This window comes from Setaria italica, chromosome VII, assembly GCF_000263155.2.
Source record: "Setaria italica strain Yugu1 chromosome VII, Setaria_italica_v2.0, whole genome shotgun sequence".
NCBI lineage: Eukaryota > Viridiplantae > Streptophyta > Magnoliopsida > Poales > Poaceae > Setaria > Setaria italica.
The window spans coordinates 25,137,739-25,162,978 of record NC_028456.1 but is presented as its reverse complement, the minus strand read 5'-3'; the positions used below and the strand labels follow the sequence as shown (position 1 = coordinate 25,162,978).

At 43.3% G+C, this 25,240-nt stretch overlaps 3 protein-coding genes across 4 annotated transcripts; 2 read left to right on the top strand and 1 right to left on the bottom strand.

The window, feature by feature from the left end:
• Positions 1 to 1,523: 1,523 nt before the first annotated feature.
• Positions 1,524 to 2,391, bottom strand: LOC106804426 (uncharacterized mitochondrial protein AtMg00810-like). Its single transcript, XM_014805494.1, has 2 exons — positions 2,256 to 2,391; positions 1,524 to 1,960 (listed from the first exon to the last, which is right to left on the bottom strand). Exons 1-2 carry the CDS (start codon positions 2,389 to 2,391, stop codon positions 1,524 to 1,526), a joined length of 573 nt encoding a protein of 190 aa, XP_014660980.1.
• A 6,520-nt stretch (positions 2,392 to 8,911) lies between these two features.
• On the top strand, positions 8,912 to 14,209 carry LOC101760071 (exosome complex component RRP4 homolog). Its single transcript, XM_004976193.2, has 7 exons — positions 8,912 to 9,205; positions 9,279 to 9,380; positions 10,121 to 10,166; positions 10,611 to 10,700; positions 11,194 to 11,259; positions 12,730 to 12,798; positions 13,361 to 14,209. The coding sequence occupies exons 1-7, from the start codon at positions 9,051 to 9,053 to the stop codon at positions 13,790 to 13,792; spliced, it is 960 nt and encodes a 319-aa protein (XP_004976250.1). The 5' UTR covers positions 8,912 to 9,050; the 3' UTR covers positions 13,793 to 14,209.
• A 649-nt stretch (positions 14,210 to 14,858) lies between these two features.
• Positions 14,859 to 23,933, top strand: LOC101759666 (endoplasmic reticulum metallopeptidase 1). 2 transcript variants are annotated; one of them, XM_004976192.3, is made up of 14 exons: positions 14,859 to 15,192; positions 16,205 to 16,522; positions 16,963 to 17,201; positions 17,549 to 17,705; positions 18,809 to 18,886; positions 19,174 to 19,245; positions 19,573 to 19,692; positions 20,415 to 20,579; positions 20,781 to 21,306; positions 21,384 to 21,540; positions 21,666 to 21,775; positions 22,292 to 22,404; positions 22,690 to 23,053; positions 23,274 to 23,933. In XM_004976192.3, the coding sequence occupies exons 2-14, from the start codon at positions 16,205 to 16,207 to the stop codon at positions 23,597 to 23,599; spliced, it is 2,745 nt and encodes a 914-aa protein (XP_004976249.1). In that variant the 5' UTR covers positions 14,859 to 15,192; the 3' UTR covers positions 23,600 to 23,933. The 2 variants fall into 2 exon arrangements, with proteins under 2 accessions (XP_004976249.1, XP_022684088.1); XM_022828353.1 differs by lacking the exon at positions 14,859 to 15,192 and having other exon boundaries at positions 16,386 to 16,522; positions 16,976 to 17,201.
• Positions 23,934 to 25,240: the final 1,307 nt, after the last annotated feature.

Sequence of the window (25,240 nt, the reverse complement as noted above, 5' to 3'; positions counted from 1 at the left end):
CCAGGGAACTTCCTAGAGAATATTTCATAAAGCCTGAAATAATCTTTTGCGCATGAAGTTTCATCAAATCCTACTTGAATACTTCTGATGTAAACTCTGCCATCAATAAATAAGATATCTCTGCTGTCAAAGCCGCCATTGAAGCTCATCCCACACGGTGCATCCCAGTGACACATTTCAATATCTTATGTAAATAGCAAGTAGACAAATATGAAAAGAATTTCACAGATGTAGTTGGAACTGCTACACCTTGTTTTATCAGTATAGTAGGCAATGTGACTTCATCAAACATTGCAGTTTCATCAATACCAAATTGCTGATCAAATGTAGTGTACCTGCAAAAATAGCATTGTTATTATGTATAAACTAATTGCGTAAACAAAGTTAGCACCATTTTGGGTTTAATACTCACTGTCCAGCTTGTAGCCTCAAACGAATCTCAACATTTGAGTCCCGGGATATTGAGTAATGTGAAAGATAATCATCATTGCTTTAAAGGTTTCCCCTCCAAGACTGCATAACCATCCAGAGTAGGTACACCTAACTTTTCACATGTGGATACAATCAGGGAACGCACTGTTGTGCTATCAATTCTTCTGTACCGATATTGAAGTTCCATCCCAAGCCTTGACAGTAAATTGTAACTGCAATGAAATGTGCATCGTGTTAAATCACTAAAAACTAGGATTACATGCAATTAGATAAAGATGTGGTCCTCCTAACTAACAATGCATCTCAATCACGAGGGTAAACAATCAAGCCCCTTCAACAATTAATCTCAAGCATTCAATCAGTATCCTCTGCAAAAGATACAAACAGGAACAACCCCATCACCAGTTTTTTCCAGGATACTTGTCAAGAGAGACAACATAACAAGCCTACACATTCTTTTCTTTTGAAATCCTTCGTCTCTGTGTTATGATCGTTAGATCATTAGGGGTAAACTGCCATTAGGATAGTCAGTTGCTAGGGGAGGGGAATAGACTACTGGGGAGACCTTTACTTATTATTCTTGGTTTGATTAATTCCCAACACAACACCACGCGCCTGCCTTTACAGAGGCCAGCAAACATGTATACTTCTAACTGTAGAGAAGTAGATGGGAAACACCATGCACCCAAATGGGGGGTGACCTCTCTATATATGGCTAATATGGCTTGGAGTACAAGGAATACATCAAGTGTACAAGGAAAGGATAAATACATCATAATATACACATATACTTCCTAATACCCGCCCGTAGTCGAAGCGGGAGGAACACGAACGCACAGACTGGACCTAAACTCAGTAAACAAAGAAGTTGGCAGGCTTATGTCCACGAACTGGTGAGAGGACGGCACATGGAGGATCCGGACCTCACCCAAGGCCACCTTCTCACGGACGAAGTGGATATCAATCTCGATGTGCTTCGTGCGCCGATGATGCACCGGGTTGGCTGTCATGTAGACAGCACTCACGTTGTCACAGTAGACAACAGTGGCCAAAGCAAGTGGGACATGAAGCTCCTGAAGAAATTGACGCAACTAGCAACACTCTGCCACAACATGAGCCACAGCCCGGTACTCCGCCTTAGCATTGGAACGAGACACGGTCTGGCGCTTGGAGGACCAAGACACCAGATTGTCACCGAGGTAGACGTAGAAGCCGAATGTGGAGCGTCTAGAGTCCGGACAGCCAGCCCAGTTGGCGTCGGCAGTCAGAGACTGTATAGGGCCGGTGCCGATGTGAAGCCCGGAGGAGAGCGTGCCCTTCACATAGCGCAAGATGCGCTTGATCAGGGCCATACGGGGCTCGCGCAGGTCATGCGTGAAGAGGCACACTTGTTGAACCGCATACGCCAGGTCAGGTCGAGTCAGAGTGAGGTACTGAAGCGCCCCATCAAGACTCCGATACTCAAAGCCGTCCTGGAGCTTGGCGCCGCCGTGTACCAAAAGCTTGGCATGATTGTCAATGGGAGTCGCTATAGAGTGACACTCAACCATGCTAGCACACTAAAGAAGATCCATGGCGTACTGTCGCTGAGACAGGAACAGGCCCTAGGAGTAACGCGTGACGGAGATGCCGAGGAAGTGGTGTAGGTCGCCAAGATCCGTCATGGCGAACTCGGAGTGAAGACGCCCCATGATGTGCCGAAGAAGAGTCGAGGTCGAGGCTGTGAGGATGATGTCGTCGACGTAGAGCAGCAGGTAGGTGCATGATGAAGCCACCACCGTCGTTGCCGGGCGCGTTGCCGGCAGGAGGAGCTTGGGGCGCACCGCCAGAGGAGCCGCCGGTGCCAAGTGGCGGCACAGATGAACCGCCGTCGGCAGCAGGGGGCGGTCCAGGAGGTGGCACAAGGTCAGTAGTAGGAGTGGTGGTGTCGTCGCACATAGAGGAGTCGGCGGAGGACATGGCGCACGGCAGGGGGGGCCCGATAGGGAGGTGCAGCGAAGGGTGGGTGGCAGCGGCGTAGCAGGGGGGCGCCGCCTAGGGTTGCGCGGAGCAGGGGGAGGTGCAGGGAGAGGAGAGGAGATCCACGATCTAATCTCGTGATACCATGTAGAGAAGTAGATGGGAAACACCACGCACCCAAATGAGGGGGGTGACCTTTATATATATGGCCAATATGGCTTGGAGTACAAGGAATACATCAAGTGCACAAGGAAAGGATAAATACATCCTAATATACACATATACTTCCTAATACTAACCACCTAGCAATAGGTCTAACATTAACTAATTGGCTTAAGGCCTAATCCTATCTCTTGCCTATGTGCGGGAGAACTGGGTGGTTAGAAGTATGGGCTAGTCCCTGGTCATTGCTTCACGCCCACAATACTATGCATTATAAACCCTTATCAGTACATTATCACTAACAATATTGCTGTAAGCAAGGAACGCAAGGTTGAAAGATATTTTGAAACAAACAAATAAGAAGAAGTAAGAACATGTAAAGCCATGAATTACCTGCTTCTTGCATAGTTTATTTCCATCCCCACCGAATCCTGGCAAGGTGATGTTCTGCCTTTTCTCTAGGCACGAGGAGGACGAGCGCTTGCCTGGGTGATGGCGAGGACGGCAAGATGCGTAGCACCTGGGTGATGGCGAGGATGGGGCAAGATGCGGGTGGCACCGATGGACGAAGAGGCAGCGACTGGCTGGATGACGATGAGTATAGGGGAAATCGAATGAATGGATAGAGCGGAGGTTAAGCGGTGAATTTTTTATTTAGAAAAATTGGTTTTGTAGCATCGAAAGATCGTGACTTCTGTAAAATACCACTTAAAGACATCGACCCTGTAAAATACCACTGAAAGGTGCCAATGTTAACTAAAAATATTTTGGACTTTTTCAGCACATAACGTGAACGTGAAATGACCTTTATACCCTTAGCTTGAGGACCAAAAGAAAATCTAGTCCTAGGTCTGGTCCAGTATCCACCCGCACACGTGACTCGTCGCTCTTCCCTCGCAGACGTCGTGGCATCGTCCTCCCCTTGTCTCCCACCGACGTCGCCACCCCTTCCAGCTCCTGCGTTGCCGCCCATCCGTCACTACACGGTCGTTCCCCAGCGTGCGCCCTCGAGGCAGACCCGTGGCTGGACGCTCTCCGCCAGCGCTTGCCCACCCGCCGCCCGCCTTCCCTCTCCTCCGTCCGCCGCCCATTTGCCGTCATCCGCTGCCTGCTGGCCTTCTCCTTTGTCTGCCGCCCATTTGCCGCCCGCCAACCACCCGCCTTCCCTCCCATCTGGCCAACGACGTCCGCCCTGACGCTCGTCCTCGCCCTCCTGCCTACCCTGACACCCCGGCGCTCGTCGACGCTGCCCGTGGCGAGCCGGTCTCCCGCGCGGACCTCCACTGCCTCATCTCCGCCCTCGTCGTGGGACACCTCCACTTCCACGGCCTCCGTGCGGGCGACGTCGGCATAGCCATCCGTCACCGCAGGACTCCTCCGCCACGGCCTCCATGGAGTCGGTCCGGGCGCCACCGCTGGTCCCAATCTTCATGCTGTCTCAAGTGTCCGGGCCAATTCGAGCGCGTTCTTGGCGATCTTGATGTTGTCGTCGTTCACCAAAGTCTCACAGAGCTGGAAAGCTCCCAACTTTATTGCTTCCAATGCCAATTCGTTGCTCTCCGAGCAAATCCAGTTGAGGACGAGCACGGCCTGCTTGATTGTTGGGGAGTTGCCGCTTCCTGTAACACCCTGGGTTTTAATTTCAGGATTAGAAGACTTCATTAGTGCATAATGGGTATCATGTCATTGCATCAGTTTAAACTCCGTTAAATTGACATTTATTGTTCAAATGCAACTTTGTGAAGAAACTTCAGTTTTTGCAATGTAACTATGCCTCCTTTTATTTTAATTAAATACTTGATGAAAAATGATGAATTTACAAAATTTTCTCTAATTTTTGGGTGATGTGTGCTAGTGATAAAAATTCAGTGAAATTTCAATTTAAACTATTTTACTTTCCAAATTCTGAGTAATTCTTTTTATATTTGCAGTTGGTTCAAGCTCCCTTGGATTCTTTGTGATTTTATCTGTCCAATGGTTATTTTCGCGGAATTTTCGGCTAGCTGGACCTTGCTCTTTTGAAGGGGGAAATTTAATTACAGAAATAGAACTCGGACCCACTCGTCACCTCCTCCTTCCTTCTCCTATACCCCTGCTCTGCCACAAATGGTAGGGGTGAGTCCCACTGCCATGCCGCCGCCTGTTCCACCGCCAGCCTCGGTCAACACACGTGCGCGTCGTACGCCGTCATCCCACAACCACTCCGCCGCGCCATGCCGCTGACGCCACGCCTTGCCTGCGCTCGCACTGCTCGCACATGGTCGCTCCTGCTCAACCGCGACGTGCCATTGCTTGCCAGGGAACCAAAGACCACCGATGACGCTCGCGGCCTTATCTTTTCCCCCCAATCCGCCGGTCTCCCTCTCGCTCACCCTTTCACTCCACCACGGCCAGAAAACCAAAGCACCTGAGCCCAAAAAGAAAAAACGCTTCCGCCTTCCCCAGCCAAAACCTCCACCCCTGCCTCGCCATTCTCAAATCGCCACCACCAACAATAGAGCCACCTTCTAGGCTCCACCCTACACCACTCACTCCCTGCCGCCATGAACCATAGCATCGGGAATTAAGAATCCTGCACCGCCATTGCTGCCTCGCGTCCAAGCTCCACCCGCATGCCAACAACAACCCTCCCGGCCTCCTCTACTCCCACAAACCACCAAAATCGAACCTCGGTGAGCCCTTGACCATGAAGCGCTCACCGATTCACCTTCTTTGGTCAGTTGCCGCGCTCATTCGCGAGCTTGCCTCCGGCCGTGCATTGCCGCCCGTCAAAGTAGAGCTAGGGTTCAGGTTTTGAGGCAATAACTAGGGGAACAAATGCACCTAGATGTAGGGAGGCTTGAGGAGTAGTCACCATGGTGGGGGAACGTGGCATCGTGCCGGTGCCGGTGCGCCGCAGCTGCCAGCCGGGCTCTGTCCCGAGGTGGAAGAAGGCCGGGGGTCGAATCATGAAAGAAATAGAAGTACAGGGGGTCATAAGTAAAAGTGTAGGGTTTAAGTGTGAGGTGGAAGTTTGTCAAGGGGCTTAAGTGCAAGACTCAGGGGGCTAGTTCATAAAAGGAACGACGGATTTGTCGGAAGAAGTTGTTTCAGAGGGCTTTCCTTGCAAAAGTTTTTTTCCTTTTTTCGGGTTTAATTTTAGTTGAAATGGCTGGAACTTTGGAAATTCGTATAAAATCATAGTAAAATGATAAAAATGCGAAATAAATTTTGTTGGCTTCCTGATGCTCATTATACGTAGTAAAAATATTTTTTCTTGTGAAATATGTGTTTTTGTTGCTTATCAAAATGCATGTTGTTTAATCTCCTTATTGTGGAGTAAATAGTTCTCGTGCTCATAAAATCTTGATAAATTCACAGTAGTATATGATAGCATTGAAAACTATTATGTAAAGTTTTTAGCACTAAACTGATGATAGAACTCTAGTTATAAATCATTTTTCATATATGCAGTGTAACATTGTTTGATTTTTAGTAAATTCTGTAGTAGAAATCAATCTAAACTTTTTGCAGTAGATTTCTTGTGTAGGGGGAAAGCTCCTGTAAATCATTCATGTTCATATACTAGCATATGCTTCCTGAGCATTTATTCATGTTGAAAGCTAGTTTATTTATTAAAGATACTTACTACTAAGATTTGTAGGTCCACAAATAATTATTTATGCTCTTTATCAGTAGCATGTTCATCCCTAAAAATTTTGCTAACAGAGTCTATATGGTTGCTTGTATGTGTCATTTATTATCCTCCAGTATGTTATTGCTATAGTTTTAGCCTTAGCATATTTCTTGTGTAGAGAGAATATGTTTTTATGCTCCAGTGGAACTCGTAATCTTGTATGATTGAGTTGTTGCACTCTCTAAATTTGACTTCATGCATGTGTCATCACCTTTTAATCAACTCATACACATGCCTTTTCATGTAGATAACCCACTAGGCGATGGACTGTACGAGTTGATTGCCGTGTTCAAGAGTGAGCAGCGTGAAGCCTCTCTTGTTGAAACATCCCAAGACCTGAACCAAAGTTCAGAAGAGCTCAAGGCTAATTGGAAAGGCAAGTCCCGGAGCATAACCCATAATTTCAAAACTATGCAACTATATTAAATACATATTTACTTTTATGCATTAAGTTCCTAGAAGTTGAATGAAACCTTAGTTGCATGATCCTTAGGACTCCCAAGTTCAAAATACTAGTATGCGTAGGTCGATAGAAATGTCATGCTTAATTAAGAATGGTAGAAGTCAAGTGATTGCCTGTTGCTCGCGAGACATAGGACCTTTCAATATTTATGGCAAGTTACTTAAGAATGAATCACTGATGAAAGAAAAAAATTGGAGACCGGGTGGAGATAGAAAATAAAGTGAAGTTAGTATTGTGGTTGCGCTTTGCTTGTGTCAATTAAGATCCGTTCGTTGTGGCCCTGCTGATCGAGTTTCAACAGTACTATACACATGCTGGAAGTAGGAGCTAGTTGAAACCGGTAGAAACTGGTAAAACCTAGTACCTTAGGGCACGATTGCAGATGGAGTTGGACCTGTTTCCTATTCGTGTGCTAGTCAGTAACTCATGGCTGGCCCGGGGAGGTACCGGTGGGGATTAGCACTCGAGGGTCGCAGGAGTTCGCAATTGCCATTTTTCTCTAAGGAGACTGTTTGCCATGTGCGGCCCGACAGGGCATGCATATGTTGTGTGTATAGGTCCACCTTGCAAGGTTATAAATCGAATCGATCCGCCACCGCTCTCGGTTAAGAGAACTGTGATCATTGCGTCACATCGTAGTAAGAAGTGGAATGAAAGGAAATGTGAAATGATATTGATGTTGTTATCTAATCAATTATTTTTCCACACTGAACAATTTTGAAAATGTTGCTCACTTAGAATGGTTTGCTCAACCTTAGATTGGATGTTAAAACTTGAAAGGAAGGATCCACTCTTAGTTGCTTTTTGGCAAAACAAACCCTTTAGCCAAAAGCCTTTCAAACTAGGAGGCGGCTAAGTATATACCATAGTCGGGTAAGTTGCTGAGTATTAGTATCCTCAGCCGGTTGTTTACTTTTAGGTATTGGTGATGAAATGATTGAGTTGGTTGCTGGTCAACCTTGGTATGGCCGTCCTTTACCTGAAGGGTGGTCGGTTGAGTGGTCTCCAGCCTCACCTTAAGGTGGTCGCGTGTTGGATGACATGTGGTGGGCTACTCATGTCGTTATATATCTTTATTCGCGGTTTATCATTTAGACTTTCGCTGTATTTTATTTAAAGAACTCTGGCTTGTAAATCTTTTATGAATTCGAACTCGGTTTATAAATTAATTAAGAACTCTATGTTTGTAACCTGAAATACCATGTTGTATCATCTGCGCTTACCTTCGTGTGAGACTTGTTGCGTGTTGTTTCGATCGAGATATTCAGTGGTTGCATCGGGCTTGACCTGACGGACTGCGGATTACACCGATTTAAGTGTGTGCGACCGGATTAACCATTAAGATGATGGTTAGCACACTTAAGCCGGTTTAATTTGAGCGGCTCCGCCACACTTCCGGCGACGCCGAAGAGCACGACAATGATGCCGGGGATCTTGCACAGCTCTTGGCGCCCCTCGCGACACTTGGCAAGCCGGCCGAGCACCTCGACGGCGTGGGCGGAGCCGGCAACGGCTAAGGTGGCGAACGCGGGCGCCGCGCTCTCGCGTACCACGCGGCGGCGGTTCTCCGGCAGCTTGCAGAGCTGGTAAGGAGCAGCCTTCCGCCACGCGCGCGCCCGGCGCCCTTCAAGGACCTGCGGCTAGGCGCCCTCCGTCGGCGACCGTTCTCCACTGTCCACCGATTTAGAGGCATTTTTATTCAAGTTAACAGAACTGATGCCGAAATCTAACAAAGTGCTATTTTCAGTTGAAGTCTGCAGCTTTCAGTGGTATTTTACGGGACCGATGTCTTTTAGTGGTATTTTACGGAAGTCGCAATCTTTCGATGCTACAGAACCAGTTTTCCTTTTTTATTTCCATATGTGGGTCCCACGTAATAAACAGATGGCATCAAACCACCTGCAAATGTCTTCTACTACTATAATTGCAAAGAGTGAACTACTAGGGACAACGCACGAGCATATTGTGAAGTGAAGCCAACATATTAGGAACAAGCTAATAATAACATGAGAGCAAGTAAAAACCCATAGCAAACACACGGTCATTTCTGCTGGTCAGGGGAAAAAAAAGATGCGGAGCGAAATTTGGGTAAATTAGAGCCAGTTAGAGCCTATTAACAGCCCAACTGAGCTTACTGTAAAAAAAAACACAGCCCAGCCCAACGATTTTCCTTTTAAGGCCAGCCCAACCGAAGCCACCGATAACCTGAGGGAGAAAGGGAACTGCCGACACGGGAAGGATTTTGGTAGGGTTCTACCCACAAACATTGCTCCCCTCCTTTCTCGGCACGGTGGCGGCGTCGCTTGATCGCCTCCGGCCTATTCCCCCACTTCTGCTCGCGAGACGGAGAGATTGGCCATGAGGGACCTCCACCTCTCGCTGAACCAGACCCAGCGGGTCCGCCTCGAGGCGGCGCTCCACGAGCTCCAGTCCCTCACGCCTGCCGCAGCGTCTGCCGCCGCCGTCACCGTCGCGGACACCATCCCCGTCAACCAGGAGGACAACATCCTCAAGTACAGACTCTCCCTCTCTGCTACCCTCCCTGTTTGCCCGTTCGTGTGCGGCTGATGGGCTTGTATTGTCCAGGGGGCACGGGACGTCGGACCAGGACGGGGAGGTGGTGGCGACGCTCTGCGGGGTGGTGGAGCGGGTCAACAAGCTGGTCTACGTCCGTACTCTCCGGGCGAGGTGCGCACCCTCTTTTGATTTGTTCGTCTCCATTGGCGTACCTGCTGGATAGCTTTGGTAACGGGGGTATTCGATCCGGGGATTTGCCTTTAGGATTGACTACCGGTCCTACTATCGGAGAAATATTTTGTGTTAGCTTGTTATGGCACTGAATTGAGTGGTAGGTTTGACTGGAATAGTTGGGAAGGGTCCTGCAATGTCGATTCACTTGTATAGTTTTGGTTTTGTGAATTCATTGCTGAAGTCTAGCAGACCCTTTTGATTTGTTCGTCCCCATTGGTGTTCCTGTTGGATAGCTCTGGCAACAGTGGAGTTCGATGCAGTGATTCGCCTTTAGGATTGACTTTTAAAGTTCTAGTATCACAGAAAATTATTTATCCTTAACTTGTGATGACACTGAATTGAGGGGTAGGTTTGATTGGAATAGTTGGGAGGGGTTGTATAATGTCGATTCAGCATGTATGATTTGGGTTTCTTAAATTCAGTGCTCAAGTTGTCAATGTGAAGTATTGTAGCCCCTTTGTGGGATGCACTGTATGTTGGTTATAAGTTTTTTCTTTCTTTCTGAATTCATATGTTTGGTCAATCAGACTACAAGGGTCATATTTATTGGTTGTGAGGAAGCATTGCTTACTTGATCTCATCCAATATAGTTATTTTTTTCCTTTATGTTTTTGTTTACAAAAATAAACTCGGAAGTGGAAAGCTTAGTCCTGTTTGCTCTCTTCAAACCTTTTCAGATATAAGCCAGAGGTTGGTGATATCATAGTTGGCCGTGTCATTGAGGTGTGTAAATTCATGAGTTCTGTCAGTGTTTGGACTTTGCTTTCATTTATCTAGAAAATGGGCTAATCATGCAGATTTAGTTGCATATAATCACTAGGGTGCTTGCTCTACACTTAATGGGCTTAGAAATTATGAGTATGTGTCTGTCAGAAAATTGCTGATTCTAGTTAAAATGCAGATATAAGAATGTTTTACTCAGATCCCGTGTTGATTTAACTTTTGTACCTTCATTTTGATTAAGTCGTAGCTCTGATTAACTGTAGGTGTTTAATGGCCCATGGTATTTACTTTTGTATGCATATATCCATTGTCATCAGAGCTATTATTCAAATTTGAATCTTATAATACTCGTATTTGTCACTCAGAATCAAATATCATTTACCTAATGTTGCAAATAACGCACTGCATTTTGGACTGTGGTTAATTGTATTTTTGTTCCTCAAGATTGCTCCTAAGCGCTGGAGGTTGGAGATAAATTTTAGCCAGGATGCTGTGTTGATGCTTTCTTCCATGAATTTGCCTGATGGCATTCAGGTACACTTTCTGCATCTTTGCCCATTATAACAGACTAAAATTGGACTGGCAGTAAACAGGGATTTCGTTTGCTATACCATTCTGAGGATAAAAGGTGCTAACTGTGCCGTGATGTCATAAGCAAGTTCAGAGCACAACACATCGATACTTGTAACACATTAGACACTAAGAAATGTATTTCCTGTTTTTTTTTCTGAAAATTTCGTACTGCTTTCTTGGAGTGTAGGGATATTTTAGAATATATCAGCCTATATGTTGTGTCAGTTCAAATGAGATTAATGAGTGCTATCCTTTTTCCATTACTAATTATTCTTGTCCAGTATACCCTTTAACTATTTTTCTCTCTCTGAGTGCTATCCTTTTTCCATTACTAATTATTCTTGTCCAGTATACCCTTTAACTATTTTTCTCTCTCTGAGTGCTATCCTTTTTCCATTACTAATTATTCTTGTCCAGTATACCCTTTAACTATTTTTCTCTCTCTGCACCTTAGAGAAGGAGAACTGCTGTTGATGAACTTAATATGCGGAGTATCTTTGAGGAAAATGATGTTATCTGTGTAAGTACAATACTTGCCCTCTTTCTTGAAGTAGTTGTTTGTTTAGGTGCTGGAATTGATACTCACATCATCTTCTACATAGTGATTTCAAATCTGTTTTGCTTATTTATCTATCGTGTCAAGGCTCTTGTTGGAGAGCCATGCAGAACATGGGGATTGGGGATGGCGAGGGTTAAACGGACGCTGATCCAGGACACTTGAGATCGGGCACGCTGGTGACAGCTGCACCCAATCTCAAGGCCTGGGTTTAAATGAGGATCTCTTCTGATAATTCCTTACTTGCCTTCAGTTGATATGTCTCCTCTCTTTACATAGAGAGGTTTACTTGACCCTAAGCAAAATATCTAATTCTATCTCTAACCCTACCCTAATGGGGCCCTAATAGACCCTGCTGATTGCCCATGACATATCGTGTAAGCAGAGGAACCAACAAAAAATGCGTGAGCTGTACCCACTTTTCATCAACGTGATAGAGGTGCAGCAGTGTTTGTTATCTCAAGGTTGATGGCATTTTGAGGCACATATTAACTGTTCATTTTTTGTTGTTACTTAGTTAGCACTTCTATCACACATAGTTGCAACTCACCTGGCAATATTTCATTTTTCATGTTACTTAGGATTTTAATCTTTGGTGATGAGCTGAGGATAGACAAAAGATTCCAGTGGGACCAAATTTGCTTTTTATGTTCTTGTTGCTTTTCTGACTTGTCAAAAATTAGATCAACCTAGGAAGAGCTTGGCGATTTTTCATTAAGAAGAAGAATAGGCACCCAAACTTTTCTGACTTGTCAAAGTTTCATTCCTTGTGTTACTTAGTTAGCACTTGTATGCTTCATCCTTAGTGAATTGGGATGCCATACCTGGACCTCGCTCTTGTTTTCAGTCGACTTTTTTTAAAGAATTAAATGAAGCATGGTTACCACACTTACCACACCTACTCTCTGAATACCGTTGATCATTCATCTGTGAACTTTGCACGCTGACACTATATTGATCCATTGAAAAGAAACTGTATGATATGTTGAGAAAGGAAGGCCATGTGACGAGTGCTTTAACTGAAGTGGTTTAGTTTCAGAAATAATTTTTTTAAAGGCTTAAATATGAAGAGATTTTGAGTGAGCTCCAGTTCCAATATTGTGTGAACCGTTTTTAATCATTGGCATTTTACTCTCACTGTGAGTACTAGTGTATACTTCAACTTGTTTACCATTATTTCCTTATTTGCATAGAAGCAATGCATTTTTCAAACTCATGATGAAGGATTTTGCGCTTTGCTCACCTTTCAATCTGACCGCATGTTCACAAGTTGAAATGGTTTTCCCCCTCATTTCTTAGATCTTACATTCTCCTCCCCAAGGAACTTCTTTCACCTCTATCGTTTAATAGTCTGATGCACAATTCATTTATTTTTCACTGCATGAGAACTGTTTAAAGTAAGATGCTGCTACCTTGTGTGTAATCAATTGCCAGGCTGAAGTTCGTGGTTTCCAACATGATGGATCTCTGCACCTACAAGCAAGGAGTGAAAAGTATGGAAAGGTACATGCTAGTTCAGCTACTCTGCCAGTTATCTTCAATGTGCAGTTCCGAACTAGTTTAGATGGCACCGCCTATGCTTGTCAGCTTGTAGCATTATCAATCTGTCCCTTTTAATGCCTCCAATTTAGCTTTGTATTATCTGTAAGAGGTATAGGCATTTAATGTGAGTGCAAAAGTTGACGTGTAGATCACTCGGTGCAATATGTGCCTCCCCGATATTTCATAGATGTGCCTTAAGCCTCCATGCCTTTTAGTTTTCCACATGTTGATAATATCTTGAGTAGGTCTATGATTTGTATGTCGATCTAGTTAACTATTGTCTTCCCAAAATTCTGTCTGCTTCCTGCGGTAACATTTGGCTGTTTTTCTGATACGTTTCGAGGGGTTGTATTGCTGTAGCTCCTTAAGCCTCCATATGCTCTAGTTTTCTTCATGTTCATCTTAAGTAATAACCTGTATGTGACTGATCTAGTTAGACCCTCGTCTTTCCAAAATTGTCATTGCTTCCTGATATTACAATTGGCTGTTGCTGATACGTTTTGAGGGGTTTGTATTGCTGCAGCTCGAGAGGGGTCAATTGCTAACAGTACCTCCGTACTTGGTTAAACGAAAGAAGCAGCATTTCCATCATCTTGCGCAGTATGATGTCGATTTGATTCTTGGTTGCAATGGATTCATCTGGGTAGGTGAGCATGTTGTGGTGGATGAAAAAGTTAAAGCGACAGAAGATCAGCAGAAGTCCAGCGATGAAGCAGAGAATTTCACCCCACTAGAAACAAGGAAGCATATTTGCCGACTTGCCAATGCTGTGCGTGTACTTTCAGCCCTAGGATTCACTTTGACTGTTGAGCTGATAATTGAGACAGCAGAAGCAAGTGCATCATCAAATGTTGAGGTAAACGACATGCTTGGGGCTGAATTTTACGTCCAGACTGCTGAGAGGGAGGCTAAGCGTCGAGCTGATCTGCTGAGAAAGAAGAATGGGGCAAGGTAAGTGGGTAATGCCTTGCAGATTCTGGCTGCCTGATTTGCAGAGAACAGTGCTTGACACGCAGCAGTGTCCGATCCGTAAGTGTAGCAGTGCTTATCGTGTGATATTTTCAAGGGAAAATACATAATCAAGTTCTATGTACACCAAACAGAGCAGCAAAGATTTACGGAGTGCTGCCCCACTCCGGTGTGCATTCGATGAGGTGCCAGCAATGTAGTCTAGCAGATCTTTAATCCGTTTGTTGATTTCATTTGACGTGCTTCCTGGGCTACAGTAAGATGAATTGTGAGTAAACATTTCCATGTTTGTCTGGGAAGTATGTAACAAGTTCGTTTCTCCTATGTATGCTATAAATTGATATGAAAAACTATTCCTGGTCCTGCCTGGCAATTGAAGGCGATTGTAAATTCAGATATCTTACACAGGTTGTGTGCTCTGGTTGGTTCCTTGCTAGCATAGCGCGTTTTCGATAAGGATGAAGGAACCCTCTCAATGTGCACTACACGAACTGTAGCATCCCGTGTCGTGCCCAGGGACCAAAGGAAGCCACATCAAACCCGATATGGCCGTTTGATTAACCATCTCGTGACGGAAAGTGTCTCTGCCCGGGACCAGAGGAACGAACGTGTACCCGGGACCAGAGGAAGAGGCCGCATCAAACTTTGCACGGTCGTTTTTGGGTCCTGACTTCTGGCGTCGTTCATCCCGTATCATTAAGTAATTTTTTAAAAAAAATATGCAGGAGAGTTGCGTATTATTGTATTAAGAAGAAATGTAGTCATAAGATACAACATGGGCTAGCTGGGTACTCACCCACACTTTTAAGCGCACTTGATTGGATGTAAATCTCAGTAACATTTTCCCCCTCTACAAACATGTAAGGATCTATCATGATCATAAGTACATTTGTGACTGCCACGCCGTAGCGGTGAAACAGTTAAGAAACCAACGTGATGCTGAACCTGATTGCAGAAAAAAGTAAAAACAAATAATTAATAATAACAGGCCGGCCTGACTGCCGCAGTGGCAAAATTGTAAAAAGATCAGATCCTGCTCTAATAAGATCCTGCTGGCCGGACTCCCAAGTCTCCCAATTCTCTCACGATCTCATCTTCATCTTAGCCTCCATCCTCGCGGACGGTGCGAGGGACGACGAGTCGACGACCCCAAACGAAACAGCATCACGGAACCCTCGCTGCCGAACAGTCTCCCTCTCAGCAAGCCCTCCTTCCTTAGGGGGCCTCGCCGGCCAAAGTGAAGCACGCCGCCTCGCGGAAATCGTACTCCCGCAGGTCGTCTTCCTCCTCTCCAGTTCCTCGGCGTTCGTTCCCCTCCCGAGCCGTCTTCCCGCCGCCGCCTCAGTCCTGGGCCCGGACCACCGCGAGGAGAGCACCGTCGACAAGGTTCACTTTCTCTTGATCTTATTTGCTTGCGTCGCTATAATATAGTTGGATTCCATGTCTGCGTTGGCCTTGTCTACGGATGAATCATGTCAGCTCTAGCAATTTTATCTTGTCCGCTACAGATTGATAATCTGAGATTGTGTGATCGTTTGTTCATGCTGAGACAGCAAAAGTTGTTTCCAGTTTGCCGGCATCAGATTGTTCTGAAGCAAAAGAGTCACTGGGTTTCCAATGTGTTTTGGGTGATCTAGTGCTTTAATTTTTGGGTCAACCCATTACCCAGCTCTTCTCTACTGGTTCGAGTGGGTTAGGCACTGGTTGAGTGGTTGACCCAAAATCAACCCAATTGCATTGCATGGCTACACTCGTATGGAGTACTTTATACGGGTAATTTGAGGTTAACCAATGGGGAGAAAATTTACTTCAGAGGTTACTGGACTGAACCGTCCTTAAGCTGACTGAGTAGGCCACACCACGTCTGTCTCCTCTTCTCATATTCTCTTAAATCCCTGCCGTGGTCGGCCACATGCTTTTCTGTTGTCTGTTTTTCTTGTATAAAAGTCATGTTGTCCTGTTCCAGACGAGCTTCATAAAGCCTGCTGCGTTGGAGCCATTATTGATTTACTGTTGGGTGATCCAATTATGACATTGTAACCATGGGTCTGGGTAGAACTGTGCTTCGAATGTAACGCCTAAAATCGCGTCACCTGGACAGGATGTATATTTTTCATTGGACTGTGGGTTTTGATTTGAACTGAGGGAAGTTACACCGATTTACTTTTTGTGTCTGATTCATGTTATATTTACCTGGATTCAGTGGATAAACTTGTTTTGATAGGATGGACTTAAAAATTGTAATCCTGTTGTCAACCAAAAAGCTAAACGGTGTCTTTTACATTTTTCTTTTAAAAAATACTACATAAAAATGAGCTATTTTTTTATTAATTTCCTAGAACTAGTGGTAATTGTGAAGATAATTCTTATTTTATTTGTTTTCATTATTTGAGTTCAGATGAGCAGAATACCTCGAGGGCAAGGCTCTTCTATGTCAAACCGAGAGAATCCTAAAGTTGATCAAGCAGTTGATTCAAATGAAGAGAGCCGCAAGCACAGGAGGGGTGCTTATTTGTTGCTGGGATTGTTGATAGTATTCCTTCATGGATCCTGGTCTGTTTATCAAATCCAGTTTGGAAACCTTCCTTTGCCGCTAGATGCCAAGCAGGCTGGCAAGAGGGGTTTCTCGGAAGCTTCTGCGCTTGAACATGTGAAGTATCTTACAAGCTTGGGTCCTCATCCAGTTGGTTCAGACTCACTCGATCTTGCTGTCCAGGTTGTTCATTCATGCTGCTTACTTTCACAGTTTTAATGCTTCAGTCTTGTAGTTTCATTTTTTGTTCCAAGTATTACACTGTCCCTATCAGTGGCTCAATTTGTGTAACCCCACATTAAGTTCATCTACCATACAATTTTTTCTCTCGGAACAACAATCTACCATACAGTTCTTGTTGCTAGCGCCACCTACAGCTAACTGATAACCAGTGGTAGCCAAGTTACCGTGAAATGATGACAAGAAAACACAAGTTGAAATTAGGATTCACCTAATTAGTAACTCTTTATGTCTCTCTTTATTAATTGTTTTAGTTGCGCCTTACATCTCGGTGTTTTTGTCGATTCACCTTATAATAACATGATCGGTAACACTATTGAAGCTGAGCATTTTGTGGTCCATTTTTTTTTGTCGTACTATCCATTTTGACATGCCTATGATAGTATGTATATGCAGTAGCAGAGAAAATAAAGAAGACATCTCATTGGGAGGTTGATGTTCAATTGGAGCTGTTTCACACAGATATTGGCGCAAATCGTCTATCTAAAGGTCTTTTCAAGGGAAAAACTCTCTTGTATTCAGATTTAAAGCATGTGCTATTGAGAGTTGTTCCCAAGTATATGCCTGAAGCTGAGGAAAATTTGATTCTGGTTTCTTCTCATATTGACACTGTTTCCACAACGTAAGGCTTCATACCCATATGGATTATTTCTAACTTCAAACAAGGTTGCCAAACAATAACTTGAGGAGGAATATTGCGTTCAAGTGGGTTTATTATTTATTGAAAAGATATTTACAGTATGATTTGAAAAAAGAAACATACAAACAATGGTGTATGATTTACAGTGCCATAATTTGTTTACCCTGTCATTTTATTTAACTTGAGCTATCCATGTTGTGGTAACAGTAAAACATCATTTCTCAGTTTTCTTTGTACATTAGATGTTTTTACTGATACATCTTTTTAAGTTGTAGTGACTTTCACATTTGACTGTTCGAGGAAAACAAATATACCTTTTTGCTTTTCAGGGAAGGTGCTGGAGATTGCAGTTCATGTGTGGGAGTCATGTTAGAGCTTGCACGGGGAGTGTCTCAATGGGCACATGGGTTTAAGAGTGGTGTCCTATTTTTATTTAACACAGGAGAAGAAGAGGGACTTGATGGCGCCCATAGTTTTATAACTCAGGTTAGTCTCTTGAAACTTCATACATATGCCATATCCAGTATTCCAGTTCCTGAGCCATCGCTTGTCTAGTCTAGGTCAAGTTACCATGTAGATAACCTCTAAATCAGATTAAAGGGGTGTTTGGATACCCCCTGCTAAACTTTAGCACATGTCACATCGGATGTTTGGATACTAATTAGGATTATTAAACATAGTCTAATTACAAAACTAATTGCACAGAGGGAGTCTAATTCGCGAGACGAATCTATTAAACCTAATTAGTCCATGATTTGACAATGTGGTGCTACAGTAACCATTTGCTAATGATGGATTAATTAGCCTTAATAGATTTGTCTCGCGAATTAGACTCCATCTGTGCAATTAGTTTTGTAATTAACTCATGTTTAGTCCTAATTAGCATCTGAACATCCGATGTGACCCTGCTAAAGTTTAGCGCCTCGTATCCAAACACCCCCTAACTTATGTCTATTTTATATTTTTATCGATGGAGTCAAGTAGATTGATTAATATAAAGAAGAAACGTAGATGTATAATTGACTGCCTTCAAGTATGGACTACACACTTGGCTGCTATTTGGATATATTTGCGGCCAACACTCTTATGGCTAACTCCTCCATTATGATGTCCCTTTTTTGTCCATGGATGCAGACATGCAGTTCAGTAGGATTTGGTTTTTTTAGATGATTTTTTTTTGGGTGCTGGAATGTGGGGAGATGTCTACTTAAGTAGAGGGGTTTATGTTAGTAGTGTATTAGATTATCATCTGTTCAAATGTTAATACTATGAGTACAGCTGTAGGATCATATTGGATAGAAGCATCCTGTACTACTCGAATCGTATTGCTCTTAAATAAAAAAGATGTTACCTGGCCTCAAAACCTGCATAACTTTCCTCCTTTCTCTTTCTGCTCCCTGACTTGTTCTCTAACGTGGTCTATTTCCTTCTATTAATGTTCATAAACAATCCTCTCTGCATGACACTTCGTAAACTCTAATAGAACCTCGTAATTGTACTTTTCTTTTGAACTTTGAAAGACATGTTTCATGCTATCACTATGCATGCTTTATGTAACTCCTTGAATCCTAATGTTAACATTTTTGCAGCACCATTGGAGAAATTCAGTACGTTTTGCAATTGATTTGGAAGCTATGGGTATCAGTGGGAAATCCACTCTTTTCCAGGTATGTTTCTGATCCCATAATATTTCCCATTGGATGTATATATTATATTATATTAGGACATACATTTGTTGCTGACCCTAGTAAAAAATCTTTTTCCTCAAAAAGTTGGGCAGACCTAGAACTAAGGTTTGGTTGGATTTGCATATCGGAGTAAATAAGAAAAAAAAACCATGAAGATATCTAGGGCTACTTTGGTGTACTAAATTAGTTGCCATTTTGAATGCTCTAGATTATAATTCCCTTTTTCTGAATTTAAACTTATTCAGCCTAATTGTTAATGTTGACAGGCTACTGACCATTGGGCCTTGGAGAGCTTTGCAGCTGTAGCCAAATATCCATCTGCTCAGATAGCCTCACAGGTAGCAGCCCTCCCTCCCTCCCTCTCTCAAATAATTTTTTCATGCAACTTAGTCATGCTTCTAATTTCACTGAAACCAAGCAGGCTAATTTTCTGTTGCCCTGTTTGGTTTTAGAAAGAATCTATTAAATTAGGCTTACCATTTTAGTGGGGAAACATATAAGATTGTTTCTCAGCTCCTCACACCTAGTTGGTCGAAATGGAGCTTAAAGTGGGATGGATTATTCTGTTGCTTGAGTGAAAGAACATGGCTCAAGATCTGTCATTTGGTGCTTCACTACAAATATCTTGGTTTTCTTCCTAGCTGATTGACATTTTGTAATTTCAGGATGTTTTTCGTTCTGGAGCAATAAAATCTGCTACAGATTTTCAAATATATCAGGAAGTTGCTGGTCTTCCTGGACTTGATTTTGCATACACAGATACAACATCTGTGTATCACACGAAGGTTGGTTCTCTTGTCTATATATGTTCTCATCATTATCGATGCTAAACTTATCTGAGTTTGGACCTTTCCATGACTAAACAAACATATTTTCCAGTCCATGAACTGTCCATACTATCCATTGACAACTCTTTTTGTATTGACCCTTTTTGAAAATTTGAAATTGATGTTAAATGATGAATTATCAGTCAATGACCCAGCTTTTCTAACTATGTTGTTTGACCAACTACAATACTAAAAATAAACTAAAAAAATCCAACCAACAAGTACCCGTATGTAAGCATATAAGTATAGAGTCGATGCTTAACAAAGTGGAAATAAATGGCAGATGAAGTTTACTTCATAAGTTCATAGGTATCGAACTGTTTTCTCCACATGGAGTACAGACCAGAGCTGTTTAGTCATAGAAAATTTATGATGTGGTAGGATTGGGTGCAAGTCAAGGATCGAGGGCATTGCCCCCAGGACGTGACATGTTATATGCAACTATTTGGTTCTTGGTGGTATCTTATAATTAATATAATGCAGCGAGGCTTTTCATGTGGCACTGTTGCTCAGAAGTCGTGTAGCTGTGCAATTATTTGATTTCGACTGAAACATGACCTTGTTTAATATTGGTAAATATAATAATATAAGGTCAAATGCACATTTGGTGGTCCAATTTTTTTAAAAAAATCAAAATTCCAACTTCTGATTTGTGATTGTTTCTGTTATGTTCTGTGCAGAATGACAAGATGAAGCTTCTGAAACCGGGGTCTCTTCAGCATATTGGAGATAACATGCTTGCTTTCCTACTCCACTCTGCAGCATCGCCAAATTTTTTGAAAAATGCACAGGAACAGAAGAAAGAGAACACAGAGCAGAATAAAGTTGTTTTCTTTGACATTCTGGTAATACATTAAATTCTCTGTGTGTTTCTGCAAATGATTGTGATTGTGTCATCAAATGTCTGTCCCTGGCTTGATGATAACTGGAACTTTTCACCGATATTAGCTGACATTGTTAAAACTATATATTTTTTGGATTATGTGAAGTTAATATTGCAGTCAACTGATTTTACTCCTTTTCACTTTTATGTTACTACTTTGCAGGGCAAGTACATGGTGGTCTATCCACAGCGACTTGCTACCATGTTTCATAACTCAATCATATTGCAGTCGCTTCTGATATGGGGAACATCATTGCTTATGGGTGGACGCCCTGGGCTTGTGTCCTTCGGAATATCATGTTTGAGCATTATTCTAATGTTGATATTTTCAATCTGCTTACCCATTGTGGTAGCATTTATTCTGCCCCATATATGTCCGTTTCCTGTTCCTTATGTTGCAAATCCATGGTTAATTATTGGCTTATTTGGTTCACCTGCACTGCTTGGAGCATTTATCGGTCAGCATGTTGGGTTTATTCTCCTGAAGAGGCATCTTCGCCATGTGTATTCTAGAACAAAACCAAGCCTAACTCATAACACAAGGGAATATGTTATTGACCTGGAAGCCGAGAGATGGATTTTTAAATCTGGTTTTGTCCAATGGCTAATAGTTCTAACACTGGGAACCTATTTCAAGGTTGGATCATCATATATAGCGCTCATCTGGCTTGTTTCGCCTGCTTTTGCATGTAAGTTGCTGGTACAGTCTGAGTGCATTAATAACTTGGTATCAACTTGAGCATTAATGGCTGTCGTTTCTATGTAGATGGTTTTTTGGAAGCTACTCTTTCTCCTGTTCGGTTACCCAAACAGCTTAAAGTTGTCACATTGGTTCTGGGTTTGGTTGCACCAGTGGTGTCCTCTGCTGGTTTGGCTGTTCGCATGGCAGATGTTATTGTTGGGAGTGTTGTACGTATTGACAGGTAATATGTAGCCCATAACCTCCCAATGTATCATCTCTTTTATTAACCATTTCTGTTTGAAAAATAAAATCTGTTATGTAAAGCAAACCAAGCTTTTGTTAACCTCACTTTGCATTGATATGCAGGAATCCTGGTGGGCTACCATACTGGCTTGGAAATGTAATTGTTGCTGTTGCCATTGCTGTCGTCGTCTGTTTCATGTTCGTGTATCTTCTTTCATATGTTCATATCTCAGGTAAACCATGATATGCTGGATATATTGTCATATTTCTTTCCTGTCAAAGTAATATCAATTTTTATACTTGCATTTTTTTTGTACATTTCATTTTCTTGCTTTTCTCTGCTGTATAGAATGAAAGAGATGCAGTTTATCTGCTAGTCTTGTGCAGTACCACATTTCAGTTTGGTTCTTCACTGTGTAGTCTGTATGAGCATTTGTGCCACCAGCAGACACTAGTATTATTCGGTTCTCTTCTCTAGACACCCCGCCTGTTGATGTGAGACAGTAAAGAGTGTATTGCAGATATGTAACTGATGTCTGTGAAACAACCACAGTGTTACTTGTCCTGCTATCTTCACTGGTCAAAAATAAGGTCCCTACGTTTTCTATGTCATTTTTTGCGCTGCCAGACAGCTGATGATGCTTGAAATTCTTACACTTCTCTGCATTTCTTAGCTTTATATGCATTTATTTTTTCCTTTTGTTACATTCTCAAAAGAAGCTGATATACCACACTATGCTTTTTTTTAGGTGATAAAAGAACTCTTGGTTTGCTATTATGCTTATTCTTTGGTCTTTCACTGGCGCTGGTGTCAGGTGGCATTGTGCCAGCATTTACGGAGGATGTGGCTCGATCTGTAAATGTGAGCAGTTCTTTTATTCTACTATTCTGCTACAATGCCTCTCGGTCAATTAATCTAAAATTGGTTTATGACAAGGGGAGACATCAACCACATTTGTAAATAGTTGATAATATGCTGTTTTTGCGAAATTCCATTGTGTTCCTGGTATTTTTGTAAACTGCTGCTTGCACTTTTCACAAATGGTCTCCAGCTTGAAGCATTAGTATTAAATTATTAATATGTAAGGTAGTAAATTTTTATGATTTTCCTTAAATATAGTAACTTGATGATTTGCCGCCTCCTCAGGTTGTACATGTCGTGGATACTACAGGAATAGATGGTGGAAATAGAGAACCATTATCCTATATTTCTCTGTTTTCCAATACACCTGGGAAGTTAACAAAGGAATTGGTGGACCTTGGTGATGAAGAGTTCTTTTGCGGAAGGAATATGACTGTTGACTTTGTAACATTTACAATGAAGTATGGCTGTTGGAGTTACAAAGAGAGCAGTACTGGATGGAGCAAGTCTGAAGTTCCTGTGCTCCATGTAGAAAGTGATTCAGTTACCGATGGTGCTCGACAGACAGTAATATCGGTTGATACCAAGTCATCAACACGTTGGTCACTTGGGATCAACAAACAACAAATTGATGACTTCACTGTTCAAGGTGAGTTGAACCAGATATAATGAAATCCTACGAACCTTTACCCTGAGTAACATAGTTCATAGCTAGCGAGTTCATTTCTTCATCTTGTCAGCTAGTATTGAGAAGGATGGTCCCACTTGACACCAATCAGTACCAACAGGCTTTGAACATGCTTGAAAGTACTACTGTTGCTGATTGGCCTTTCCACATTATTTGACCTTTTTTCGTTTATTGTGTTCAGTGGATTCAGAGAAATTGGTTCTACTGGGTGGTAAGAGTGAGGTTGATGGATGGCATACAATCCAGTTTGCTGGCGGCAAAAAATCGCCAACAAAATTCCAGCTGACACTGTACTGGTCGAACAGTGCTGCCCAAACATCTGGAAGAGAAGCTAATAAAGAAGCAGCGGATGTTCCTTTCTTGGTAAAACTAAGAACAGATGTGAATAGAGTTACACCACAGGTCGCAAAGGTCCTCGAGAAGCTGCCACGATGGTGCACACCCTTTGGCAAGTCCACTTCCCCTTACACACTCGCTTTCTTGACGGGCCTTCGTGTCGATATTTAGGCAGCAACATTCGTTCCCCAGACTTAGATGTAGTCACCACAGCTTTCATTCGTCCTGTATTTAGCTATGCCTATTAGTTTACCATCCAAAGATAGCTAGTTATAGCCCCTCAGAATGTACACAATCGCTGCCAGAGGTCGACAGGACTTTGAAAAAATAAGCATCAAACGTACAAAAGTAGAGGACCAACCGCCCAGATTAATGGTTGTGTCTTGTGGTTTTCCCGAGAGATTGGTTGTCTTATTTGGAAACCTTCAGATTGGATCGTGGTCTTGTGTACACAAAAGGATGGTTTCTACATTTTGATTCGTTTCCGCGCCACCTGTACGTTCAAGATTTTCGATTTTTTTTCGTTCCAGCATATGAAGTATCCAGGATTAGGAGATGCGAGTTTTGTTTTATCTGGTCATCTGATCGATCAGCGTTCATCCGTTTGATTCCAAACCATCGTGGTTGTCAGCAGTGTGGCCTAATTCTGCATCGTTCGCCAATACACACCAGAAGCCTGAACCCTACCGACTCACACACCAACCCAGCAAAGCAGCTGAAAGCAACCAAGATAAAACTCGCAACATCAACAGCAGTCAGATGGTCTCTGATTCTGCACTCACCGCCGGCTGCACCAGTAACTGACCTCACACGGTGGCTAGCTGCCACCTGCCATCGCCGCCGTAGCCTGCCTCATCAGCCCATCATCGAGTTTGCTCTGTGAATCCATCCTTGGACTCGCCCTCTGGTATTGCAATAAATTCTCTCATTGTTCTGTGCAGCGAATATGGTTAAAATTATGTGTTACGAAATTTCTTGATAACATGAAAATTTCGCCGATGTTAGCTGAAACAAAACATAGCTAAAACTATTCAATCTCTTGCCGTTCAAGTTGATACCATGGAAATTTCTTCAAACGTTGTGCCGGCTTTCGTTTTGTTTGCTTCCAGAGCATCGTGAACACCAGTAAATTGCCTGCCGCTTTTTTTTTTCTCTTTTGACTAAAGGCAGAAGCAGACACGCCTAATCCGTCGTCCGGAGGCGAACCCACTCCCACCACCACCAGACAAACAGCCGAACCGAGGGACGCCTCCATCATACACCCACGCACGAGCGGAGTCCCAACGCCCCAGGCCATTCGTGCGCGCGCGGGAGCATGGAGTTTTCCATTCCGGCCGCTGGCGCGTCCAACCGAGGCGAGGCTTTGACGAAGGGGTTAGTGCTAGTGAGGACGGAGGAGCCAGGGGCAACAAAAACAAAGGCGGGAGGCGCCCTCCGAGGCCCCGGCACCGGAGCAAGTCCCGCCGGTTTTCCCTGCCCGAAGCCGCGGCCGTCCCACGCCGGTCAAACGAGCATGACAAAACGATTGCTGCAACCAATTGATCCTACTCTACTAGCTAGGGCCGTGTTTAGTTTGGCGAATTTGGGGGTGCTAAATTACTGTTACAGCACTGTAGCACACTGTAGCGTTTCGTTTGTATTTGTGAATTATTGTCCAAATATTGACTAATTAGGCTCAAAAGATTCGTCTCGCAAAATACAACAAAACTGTGCAATTAGTTTTTAATTTCATCTACATTTAGTACTCCATGCATGTACCGCAAGTTTGATGTGATGGGGAATCTTCTTTTTGCATAGTGTCAAAGTTGGGAG